The sequence below is a fragment of the Oncorhynchus tshawytscha genome, linkage group LG04 (assembly GCF_018296145.1).
Source record: "Oncorhynchus tshawytscha isolate Ot180627B linkage group LG04, Otsh_v2.0, whole genome shotgun sequence".
In the NCBI taxonomy this organism is placed as follows: Eukaryota; Metazoa; Chordata; class Actinopteri; order Salmoniformes; family Salmonidae; genus Oncorhynchus; species Oncorhynchus tshawytscha.
In genome coordinates, this window is record NC_056432.1 from 27124437 (window position 1) to 27137063 (window position 12627).

Here is a 12627-nt window from a genome sequence, read left to right on the forward strand (position 1 = left end):
CCACGTGGACACTTCTTATAAATGCCTACAGACAGCTGTCAGTGGGGCATTCCATGGAACCCTCTTCTCATAAAATAAGACTATGGGTACCTTTTTATGCATTACTCGCCTTGATTTAAAAAATTTATTTTTATTTTTATACAGAGTCATTTAAATTGACTTACTGAAATCAGTTGTGATCCCTCAATTATTTGCGGATGATGTGTCTTCTCCTGGGCAGCTCACAGTAAGGGTCTGGTCTGGGCGGGTCTCATTGTCCCTAACGCTTCATAAAATGCGCCACCAGTTTTCCTCGCAGACCCCAACTGGAAAGCTCCACAGGCAGAATCAATCATCCAGTTCGTGACACCAAATTGTTGTGGAAATTTTTATACAGGGACACTCGAAGTCAATCTTATAATTAATCACTCTTTATTGTCAGGAAGCTGGAGAGGTCACAGTCAAACATAGATGCATAAAGTACCGGTCTGAAGTGAGCTCTAATGGGGTAGTCACATGAGTTCCCTTATATACTAACAAGTTATATTTGCATGATTTAGCTTATATTTATCATTCATAATTCATGTTTGCTTCATTCATGTGACGACCAATACTGGGTTATGCATGTAACAGACCAATACCTCACGAAGCTTCTTCTCTCTAAGCTGAGACCTTGAAACTGAGATATCCTTTCTCTAAACAAGGCTCTGGGCGTACTGCCAAATTGTAGATATTGATAATGAGGATTCGTTCAATCAGTCACTTGCAAGAACACAGAAATTGGTTTATAGAAAAGCACAAACAGAACGTAGAAATATGTTATTTGAAAAGCACAAACATAAACATTTCCATCACACCCATTACAGTGTTTTAGGTGTCAAGCTTATGGTCATGTTGCAGAAGTGTGCAGGAGGGAGATTCCTAGATATGAGAAGTGTGCAGGAGGGCATGAGAGAAAGGAATGTGTAATATCGGTGGAAACGTTGTGTGTGTTAACTGTAGGGGTAGCCATGGTGCTGGAGATCAGAAGTGTTCGTGAGAGAAAGGCAGGTTGAGGTGCCAAGGATCAGAGTAGTACAGAAGGTGTTGTATGCTGAGGCAGTGAAGAGAGTAGTAGAGGAAGATAGGTCAAGGGCGAGGAATCCTAAGAGGCTCCCTGTGAGTAGGCCGAGGCCAAAAGAGAGTGATAGGAACAACATGTGCTTCAGTAAGGTTGGTTACTTAGTGTTCATACCTTGGTTATTATCAACTGTATAGCAGGCATATGATGTAAATCACTGAAAATAGATGTTGTGGTGGCAGCTGCAAAGAAGTACTTGGGTGTACAAGATGTTATTGCAGAAGAGTTACAAGGTGTGTTGAACGATAATGTCCCGTCCTTCCCGGCTGCCAGCCTGGTATAGGATAAAATAGGGCCAAGTAGTAGTGAGGTTTTAATGGGTATAGGGTTAGTTGGTAGGGCAATTTCTTATTCACTTTTCCCATCCTTTTTTCCCTCCCCTTTCTGTGTCACAAAATGTTATGAATTCACACTCCCAAAACAGTAGGCTGATACACAGCCCACACAATAGGTGGTGGCATGCACCTCTAACAATGTTTGCGTACCGCCATAATACCGTAGAAGAAGAAGCAGAGGAAGGACTGTATGGAAATAGAGAGGGCGTGACCTGATGTTACAATTTCAGGTGAGAGCAACTGAAGGGAAGCAAAGGTTTTGTGCTGTTTCAGTCTGTCAGGACTCTTGGAAACAACTTTACCTTTGGAATATTGCTGAACAGAAAGGTAATTTGTATTAATTCATTGTTTGATTGTTGTCTTGAATACTGTCAAAATATTATGAATATGAGCTGATATAATCAAGAGTTACATTTTCAAATTCCTCACTCACTCAGCAACAGCCACTAAGTTGGAGAGGGGGATAAAATACACTTGGTTATATTGTAGAGTATATGTCCTCTTGTAGTATTTACTCCCCTAGTCTTGGACAGAATGGCCATATGCCATTCTGTCCAGAGTTATCTATCCCCCTCAGAAAGAGCGCCCCTCAGAAAAAGTGAGCATATTTTATCGTTGTAGTTTCAATACATGATAAAGACTACATATCTGTTAGCTGAGTAATGTTTCCTCCATAAAACTAGATTAAAATCACAATGAGTAAGTACACATTCAAACAATTCAGTTAATAATTGTAATCATATTTCTCTTGATGTGCCATACAGGTTTACCAATATGGTCACTATGCGAAAGTGCCTTACATGCTCAAGACTACAGTTGGCTGTGATGTTTGTGCTAACAGTTTATCTCAACACAGGTGAGTTGTCAAATAAATCAGGGTTTCCTAACCTAGTCTCCCCATGCTATCCATCATGTTGGGCCCTTCGGGCCCACACTGCACAAGACCACATTTGAGTTTAATTCATATCAAGGTTTTTCTGTCCATTTATCTTTGTCAGGGGATGTAAGATGTGCCTGTGCGACAGGCATTGACTGTACATTCCTACGCAACAGGTTTATTTCACTCAATGTAAACAGCAGTTGGGGTGGAGCCCAGACAGTGTCCCAGGTCATAACAACGTCAGTTTCTGCTGCATTCAATAGCCAGTATCTGTCCTACATGTTGGAGATATCAAATTTATCAGAAATGCATTTACACTTCTGTGAACTGCTAATGCAGTTTTTCCCCATTTAGAAGTTGTCATTTTAGTCTGTCCCTGCCTGAGGGACTCCACATTCTTTGTAAGTGTCAATCCTGAATGTGTGTTTTTCTCTGAACCCTTAGATGTCATAGAGGGTATTCAGATAACATCCACAGGGCCTCAGACCATTCAAAAAGCCCAGGGGGAGAAAGTCACGCTGGGGTGCACCTTCACCCCTGACCCCTCTGACATAGGAGAACTGGACATTGAGTGGTTGAACGTCCGTCCAGACATGACCCAGAAAGACCAGCTGGTGAGACTACAGAGCAGGGGACAGAGGGGATCCTTGATATGGATAACTTATGGGGAGGGTTTGGAGTTGAAACATGCATTATCAAATTAATATGTTAGTCTTAACATCCACTCATATATTTTAGGTCAGACTAGCCTTAGAGATCTTATCCTCACTGTTTCAGTAAAAAAAAACGTGTTCTGAATATGTGTTATCAATACTTGTGTTTTTGTAGTTTTTGTCATTGAACTGACTCTATCTCTTAGATCTTATCTTATTCAGGAGGCAAAAAAGTGCATTATGGGGACCCCAGCTTGTCTACCAGGATGGACTTCACAGGAGCCCCCACACTGGGAGACGCATCCGTCTCCATCTCTGCAGTGAAAGCCTCAGACACAGCCACCTACCAGTGCAAAGTCAAGAAAGTGCCGGGTGTCGACATGCGAAAAGTCACTCTGGTAGTGATGGGTGAGGAAGGCCGCCCCTCCCAGACTGGTTTCTGTTTTACCAGTTTCATTATTCCACTGTCCTGTGTGCCGTTTTAAAATTTGCTCTCTCACCGAGATGGAATGTTAACACCCTGTTAACGCCTTGTTATCTCCGATACTTCCATCCAGCAGCCACACCTCTTTCCTTTGTTCCTATCAATATACCAAATGTCCTCTGGTGGAAATACACTTAGAAGAAATCAACAAGTTTACACATTGGCCCATTTTGCATTTGGTTACAAAAATGCATATGTACAGTACAGGGGCGCAACTTTGGGTTTAGAAGCGGGGGGAACATAATTATATAAATTTTTCTGTCCAGTCAGATTATTAACACACCAAACAGCCTACCCGACCACTCGGAGGTGTCCGCATGGTCCTAAAGCACACCGTTGCTTCGTTTTGTATCACATTCCAATGATAAAACTGAGGGGGGGGCAAAAATGCAATGTCCCCAGTGAAAGTTGCGCCCCTGGTACGGTACATCAAAGGAAATCTTTCCAAAGACACTGATTTACCTCTATTCTCTTGCACCAGTTCCACCATCAATGCCTAAGTGCTGGGTTGAAGGTGGCGAGGAGAAGGGGAGCGATGTCACCCTCCGATGCAAGTCCTCCGTGGGATCCATCCCCATCAACTATGTCTGGACCAGAGAGAGTGGAGGGGCCATCCCGCCCACAGCAACACAAAGTAGGAACCAAGAACTAAAGCCTCTAGATAAGACATGGCACACATAACCATAGATCTACTGTACATGTTGATATACTGCGGTAAGGTGTGGCTTGTAGCTGGCAGTGATTGTCTTTGTGTTTTTTTTTTAGACTCTCAGACTGGAGAGCTGACGATAAGAAATCACTCAGAGAGCTACATGGGAAACTATCTTTGTGTGGTGTTGAATCCTGTTGGCAAAGTGCAGTGTAAATGCACCCTGCACGCATACAACCGTAAGTTTAAAACCACAAATACAGTGCCTTGCGAAAGTATTCGGCCCCCTTGAACTTTGCGACCTTTTGCCACATTTCAGGCTTCAAACATAAAGATATAAAACTGTATTTTTTTGTGAAGAATCAACAAGTGGGACACAATCATGAAGTGGAACGACATTTATTGGATATTTCAAGTTTAAAAGAAGTTTAAAGCCGGATTTGGATACAAAAAGATTTCTCAAGCTTTAAACATCCCAAGGAGCACTGTGCAAGCGATAATATTGAAATGGAAGGAGTATCAGACCACTGCAAATCTACCAAGACCTGGCCGTCCCTCTAAACTTTCAGCTCATACAAGGAGAAGACTGATCAGAGATGCAGCCAAGAGGCCCATGATCACTCTGGATGAACTGCAGAGATCTACAGCTGAGGTGGGAGACTCTGTCCATAGGACAACAATCAGTCGTATATTGCACAAATCTGGCCTTTATGGAAGAGTGGCAAGAAGAAAGCCATTTCTTAAAGATATCCATAAAAAGTGTTGTTTAAAGTTTGCCACAAGCCACCTGGGAGACACACCAAACATGTGGAAGAAGGTGCTCTGGTCAGATGAAACCAAAATGGAACTTTTTGGCAACAATGCAAATCGTTATGTTTGGCGTAAAAGCAACACAGCCCATCACCCTGAACACACCATCCCCACTGTCAAACATGGTGGTGGCAGCATCATGGTTTGGGCCTGCTTTTCTTCAGCAGGGACAGGGAAGATGGTTAAAATTGATGGGAAGATGGATGGAGCCAAATACAGGACCATTCTGGAAGAAAACCTGATGGAGTCTGCAAAAGACCTGAGACTGGGACGGAGATTTGTCTTCCAACAAGACAATGATCCAAAACATAAAGCAAAATCTACAATGGAATGGTTCAAAAATAAACATATCCAGGTGTTAGAATGGCCAAGTCAAAGTCCAGACCTGAATCCAATCGAGAATCTGTGGAAAGAACTGAAAACTGCTGTTCACAAATGCTCTCCATCCAACCTCACTGAGCTCGAGCTGTTTTGCAAGGAGGAATGGAAAAAATTTCAGTCTCTCGATGTGCAAAACTGATAGAGACATACCCCAAGCGACTTACAGCTGTAATCGCAGCAAAAGGTGGCGCTACAAAGTATTAACTTAAGGGGGCTGAATAATTTTGCACGCCCAATTTTTCAGTTTTTGATTTGTTAAAAAAGTTTGAAATATCCAATAAATGTCGTTCCACTTCATGATTGTGTCCCACTTGTTGTTGATTCTTCACAAAAAAATACAGTTTTATATCTTTATGTTTGAAGCCTGAAATGTGGCAAAAGGTCGCAAAGTTCAAGGGGGCCGAATACTTTCGCAAGGCACTGTATCTTTAAGCCTGTTGATTGGGAGAAAGAAAGTGAGATCGGTGCATATGTGTGGACCTATTCCTTGGAACCTGTCTGAATATCAGGACCTTTTTAGCTTCCAACAAGGCAGGAACCATAGTGGGTGCTGTGATTGGTGGCCTGCTACTGTTGCTCCTCCTCCTGCTTCTCATCTGGCTTCTGGTCTGCTGCTGCCACAAGCGTCGCTATGAGAAGGAGGTTGCCCATGAAATCAGGTATGAAATATGACATTCCATACATTCCAAGAATTACAGGCTGCAGCAGACAAACTGGAAAATGAATTTAACTTCTACCTTTCTGTGCTTCTCCTCTGTGGCCTGGCACTACCCTTGCCCACCAGGGAGGATGCCCCAGCCCCAGAGAGTCGCCCCGCCAGCAGGAACTCCAGCTTCCGCTCGGTCCTAGGCTACCGCTCCCACCCAGGGGTGGTCTACAGCTCCGTAAGAAAGGGCCAGCCCAAGAGGACAGAATCAGGCCACAGCAGCATCTACACAGACAGGAGCAAAGGCACGTCCGCCCCCAGCGGGCAGCAGGCCCCTTCTCTGTTGAAATATGACAGCAGTTATGGCTACCCTGTGTAACAATGATTTGGGTTGGGATAAGAAACCTCATCGCATTTTTGAAGTGTCAGTTTAGGACATTTTACCAAACTTCTGTATAAACAGCTATCACATGCAGGCATAGACCGCCACAGTTGAGATGTCATAATACCCATAAAACCTAGCAGTCAAACAGAGAAATGGTTCCAATTGTTTTCCTCCATTTCTCCCATAGGGGGTTTTAGAAACACTTAAAATAAGGTCTGTGTTTTCTGTAGGCTTACCCTGGCATGACGTTTTGATAAGCATTTAAATTTCTCTCGGACAAGGTGACTTTTATCAAAATATTTGGCTCTATTTTCTCTATTTGAAAATGCTAATTTGCATCAAAGTAGACATAATGCAAGACTACAAATCAGTGCAAGCTCCTGACACCTTTGCTAACAGGTAATGTGTCAATTTTAAAACTTGCACAAGACAGTTCACAGAATTGTCAGTATAAAGGAATTTAGCAATTTTTTTCAATTCTACATTTAGCTAACATGTAGATAGTTAATCGAGAGATTCTTACCTTTGCCTCGATTCGGCAGTTTTGTCCAGATCATCATGGTATTTGTAGTTCTTTATGATAGCCACATACAGGCAAATATATTGATAAAAGTCACCTTGTCCAAGAGATATTTACACGGTTGTCAAAATGTCACACCAGGGTAAGCCTACACGAAACACAGCTCTTATTTTATTTTAAGTGTTTCTAAAATACCCTATGGAACCATTTCCCTGTTTGACCGCTAGGTTTTATGGGTATTGAGATTCATACTGTGGTACTCTATTAAAGGATATGTTTTATAATGTATAATGTATAATCTCGTTCCCAGCCAGAGCATGTGAAGGAGTTGAGCGGTTGGAAATCCAGACAGGGAGCCTAAGAAGGAACGAAAATGAATTACTTAGGCTAAATAATTTCAATTATTTCAAGGCTATAAGTCTACAAAAAATACATAGTGAAGCACTTGCGAGTGCGACACATTAGGCTGGTAGGGACATAAAGAGCAACCTTTTGTTGTATTAAATCATTGTAGTTTATTAATTGCATATATAGGCTGTGACTTACTTAGAATTAAATACAAAATACACCAAAAAATGACCTATTAGTGCCTTTGAGTTTTTTTAAATACAAGTTTGGCCAGTCTGTGGCTTCAGGCTCATGCATGGTGCCTGGAGAGACGGTCAGCAGCGGAGAATACCCTCCCCACACGTGCAGACCCCCAGGGGATGCTAAACACCCCTTTGGCCACTCTTGCTGGGCAATAGCTGTAGGCCTGAATGTTTTTAGGCAAAATAACCCAATCAAAACATAAAGCTGCTTGAATGTGTGAATATGCCAGGCCTATTGGGCCAAAATCAAGTATGGCCTGTTGTATAGATAATAGAACAAAAATACACTTAAGGTTTAAGAGATCAGATGTTTTGTTTAGAAATACTTTGCTACAATGACACAGTTATCTACCCACCTCATACCTTTCTTTTAGCATGTGCATGCAGTAAGTACACGATCATACTTTCAGAATACGTGTCTTTTCAGATTCCACAAAGATTATTTAGTTGTGTACACTATATCACCGCACTCCCTCTCTTGCTCTTGGTCATCGTCTTGGTAAGTCACCTTCATTAATAATAAGCACCTGTGTGTTTCATCAGTTTCTTTTTGAAAATATTTAGCGAACTCCATGATAGTAGCTATAGTTAGCAGCACACAAGTAGACTGCAAATGCATGCTGGGCCGGGCATGCCCTGAGCTTGTGAAGTGAGTGGTACTGGCCTGAGCTCGTGAAGTGAGAGCGAAATTGGAGCCTGAGCAAAGCCCTACGCTCCAGCCTTTGGGAATCACGCTCCAGTCGAATTGGGAACGCTCTGCTCACATACTCTGTTCCCAGCCACTTCCACCCGAAGCTTAGCCTGGGGACTATTGGTGCAATAGTGCAATGGATAATATTTTAGTCACGTGTAGCTAAATTCAGGATTTTGCAAATGAGAAAAAAAGGTTATATTTAAAGTGTATGTATGCAGTGAGTGTCAGATGTATGTGAGTGTCAGATGTATTTAAAAAAAATCTATGTATGTTTTAATTTGCCCGGGAGACAAGTAACTAAAATGTTTGTCATCCTTTCTATAATTTCCCAATAAAGCACTTTTTTTTACTAACTTGTTTATCAAATGTGATTAATCTGTGTCACCAACTGAAAAAAGCAAATGACCCCACCCTCAACACGCCAAGCCAAATTCACGAGGGAACTCATTTTGACTAGTGATGCTGCAGATTTGATTGACAGACTTTCGTTGGAAATCTTTTTTTATGATGAGATGGAATAACATCGTGTGCCAGTCAGATATGTGATATGATATTGATTTTGGTAGAAAACAAGAGTATGAAGCAGACTGGCTTCAGAAGTAGACAGCTCAGGGGAGAAAATCTGGCAGAAAGTCTATGATCAAAGAATTTTTTCTTTCTATGTAGAAGTAGTGTGGAAAGTCTACAATGATTGATTTGGCTGCAAGGATCTCTGGGTTTTTGCTTTCTCTTTTTGGTTTGTGCATTATCATACTATAGACCGGGTGTCAAACTCATTCCACGGAGGGCCGCATGTCTGCGGATTTTCACTCCTTCCTTGTATTTGATTGATTAATTAAGTTGACAAATTAGTAAGGAACTCCAATCACCTGATTGTCTAGGTCTTAATTGAAAGGAAACCCCATAAACCAGCAGACACTAGGCCCACCATGGAAGGAGTTTGACATCCCTGCCATAGAGCATAATACTGGATCTACTTACTGCCGGGTTCAAAACAACTGGAAACTCTGAAAAATATGAGGTCAAATCATGACGTCAGTGATCATTAGGTCAGAAAATCGGAGCTCTTGAAAGAGGCCCCGAGTTGGATTGACCGTTGAAATCGATTTTTCTCAAGTTGGTTTGAATGCACTGAAGTCGGATGTCGAAGATTTCCAAGTTCCCAGTAGTTTTGAACGCAGCATTAGTATAGCAGGGGTGTCAAACTCATTCCGTGGAAGGCCTAGTGTCTGCAGGTTTTTTTTTCCTTTCAATTACGCGGGAGACAACCAATTGTGACCTTAATTAGTGACCTTAATTAGTGACCTAGTAATTAGTGACCTTAATTCATCAATCAAGGACAAGGAAAGAGCGAAAACCCGCAGACATTTGGCACTGTGGAATGAGTTTGACACCTGTAACTTAGACTCCTCTTTCTATACTGAACAAAAATATAAACACAACATGTACAGTGTTTCATTAGCTGAAAAAAAAAATCATACGCACAAAAAGCTTATTTCTCTCAAATTTTGTGCACACATTTGTTGACATCCCTGTTGGTGGGCATTTCTTCTTTGCCAAGATAATCCATCCACCTGACAAGTGTGGGGACAATAAAAAAACTCCTGATTTGCTGGGCCTGGCTCCCCAGTGGGTGGGCCCGTGTAACTTGTAAATTAACTACCAGGTACTGAAGCATTTAGGCTCTCCAGGACCAGCATTGAACAGCCCTGCTATAAAGTGATGAATTAACACAGAATTTGAAGGTGAGCCAAAGGCAGGTTGTCCCCTTTATGATACGTAAATTGACCTTGTGGGATGATGTGTAAATCTGTGGCCATAGCTCCAGGAAGTACATTTGCATGGACATTGGACCTCCTGCCTGAGAGGTTTTGTTCAGTATCTGTGGTTTGGCAAACCTGTCATGCTGCAGTACTTCTCGTACAGTAATTCCACCGGATATACACACAACTTCACCCCAGGCCCATGGAAATACCCTGCCACCACTGCCTTTTGCCATCCCCACCATGCAAATACTGTTGTGATTAGAGTTTGATGCTTCTCTATAAATTCCAATCAGGCTACTCTGAAATCAAAGGGTCTGTGCCTCAACTTGCGATGCCGTTCTCAGTTAACATCTTCAGGCAACTTCTAAAAGCCATCATTTGACCTTTTTTCAAAAATATATTTTCATCTTCAATGCCAAGATTTTGAATCAGGCAACCTATTTCAAGTTGTACTAAAATATCCAAGAAAAACCATCAGACTCAAAGGGATCTTTTTCTGAGGTAAAGCTGCATCCAAAATAGCCACACTCAACAATGGTGTAATTGCTTACCTTACCCTTGTGGACTTTAAAATGTTTTCCAATTAATTTTCTATTTGTACATTTCTTCTACAGAGAACAGAAACCTCCTGGCTATGTGTTGGTCTGATTCAAATGAAGAAAACCCTTGACTGTCTGTGTTAAGTGAAGAATTTGAAAGTAAATGTCATATTAAAAAAGCTTGCAAAATATGGTATTGAAACATTCGAGCACTACCTCCCCCTCAACCTCAAACACACCTTAAAACACCTCAAATTAGCTGGTGGACGTTGTTTAAAGAACCAACAGCACCATGCAAGGAGCTAATAAGGTGACTATCTGGGTCATAACTGGCCTGATGGCCGTCCTCACCATGTTCTTCAACCTGTTCATCTTCCTGATGAGCCTGAAGAGCTATAAGCAGAACAAACACTGGACCCCCTGTGAAACCATCATCACAGCCCTGTCCTTGGCCAATGGAGCTCACCAGCTGCTCTGCTATCTCTGGATGACCATGACCGAAATAGACAAAGACTGCCGACTGGAAGAGCTGTTCTACTCCTTAATGATATTGACAGTGTTCAGCCTCAAGTTCACTATCATGTGGACCACCTCCTTCCTGACCTTCTACTACAGCACCAAGCTAGTGATCGAGCCCATCCACTGCTACACCAAGATCCAGGAGGCCATCCTGAAGCACGTCACCACGGTGGTCCTGGTCATCCCTATGTGTGGTCTCAGCACGTGTCTGCCCATGCTGACTGTCCTCGTCCCTGAGAACAATACATCGGAAAACAAGGACTGCGGTTCCATCATGCCTAATGACACCCCTGGCATGATCTATAACACTGTTTATCTAGTCCTCTCTAATATCCTACCAGGAGTTCTGATGGTAAAGTGTTGCATATCCATCTCTGTTCACCTGGGCATCCATCTCCAGCACATGAAGGCCAGTACCAATGGTTCCCACGCACCCAAGCTGGGCACTGAGATGCGGGTGATACGCATGACCCTCGCCCTGGTGGTTGTTTTCCTCTGTTTCATGGTGGTTGATCTATATGCGTACTATCAGGTGACGGTGAAGAAAGAGAATGCTATTCTGCTCTCTTTTCTCTTCACCTCCATCTATACCACTTTCAGTGCCTTGGTTCTTATCTACGGTAAGAAGACATTCTGGAAGGTTCTCCTCCACTCTTACAATGTCGGCCTGGATGAGTTTCCCTGTCTGTCCTGCCTAAAGGTGCCAGAGACCAAATGCAAACCCAGCTCTGCTCACACAGTCAAACACTGAGTCAGACCAGGGTAGCCACAATGGCCTTGGGTACATTAATTTAACATGTTGCGGTGAACATTCTGGCACAAAAATGGTCACCGTGCATCACCCAGGTGGGTGACCCACATTGGTGGTGATGAGGTGAGTTTCCCCCTGCTATGTAAAGCATTTTGAGTATCTCTGTTAGAAGAAAAGCACTATATAAATCCAATTAATTATTTGCATGAATATGTTTGGATAGTATGGATTTAGAGTCATCTTATTGTCTGACCACTTAACTTCATCATTAGGTTCAATGTGTGGCTTGTTTTTCCATGCATATACCTATATTAGATACATAAAATAACATGTGAATAAATATTATAGTATTTTAGCTAACAGCCCTGTCTCTGTTGTTTAATGTTCTTCTCAATATAATTAAGAATATTTTTCAATGTGGTGTAGTTATTAATTCATGAATAACCTATGTCTTTTGCCATTACAGATATTGATTAAAGATTTACAGTCCATATTAATATCATGGCTACTCATTATAGGGCTTTGCCATAGCCTACAATAAATGCCTCTTTTTCGCCTTTGTTTCTCTCATCTCAATAGCTAATATCCAGTGTCAGTTTCTATCTTTTTCAGTTGAGAGCATAGTGAATGGGATTCTTATGGTTCTGTATATCTATACCAAGGTCATTACTAGATGATAACAACCAAACAAGACACTCTACCAATCAAACTGCATTTGGAAAGGGTGGTTAATATTTGCTGAAAATCTGTACGATGTGATGTATAGTGGTTGCATACACATTCTGTATAACCTCTGCTCACAAACCATCTAGAATATTAAGGGAAATATGCAGGGTTGGAAAGCATACTGAAATATCCTACTCTAGTAGAAGTACTGTTACTTTAAATACATTTTACTCAAGTAGATTTAAAATTACTGTTGTAAA

General features: G+C 41.9%; 2 protein-coding genes across 2 annotated transcripts; both read left to right on the forward strand.

Moving 5' to 3' along the window:
• Positions 1 to 1625: 1625 nt before the first annotated feature.
• On the forward strand, positions 1626 to 8479 carry LOC112248445 (coxsackievirus and adenovirus receptor homolog). Its single transcript, XM_024417469.2, has 8 exons — positions 1626 to 1761; positions 2199 to 2290; positions 2759 to 2928; positions 3174 to 3375; positions 3933 to 4085; positions 4217 to 4339; positions 5812 to 5950; positions 6076 to 8479. The coding sequence occupies exons 2-8, from the start codon at positions 2209 to 2211 to the stop codon at positions 6314 to 6316; spliced, it is 1110 nt and encodes a 369-aa protein (XP_024273237.1). The 5' UTR covers positions 1626 to 1761; positions 2199 to 2208; the 3' UTR covers positions 6317 to 8479.
• A 2035-nt stretch (positions 8480 to 10514) lies between these two features.
• LOC112249681 lies at positions 10515 to 12015 on the forward strand. The gene has a single exon (XM_024419466.1). It carries the CDS (start codon positions 10724 to 10726, stop codon positions 11699 to 11701), a length of 978 nt encoding a protein of 325 aa, XP_024275234.1. The 5' UTR covers positions 10515 to 10723; the 3' UTR covers positions 11702 to 12015.
• The last annotated feature ends 612 nt before the right edge of the window (positions 12016 to 12627 follow it).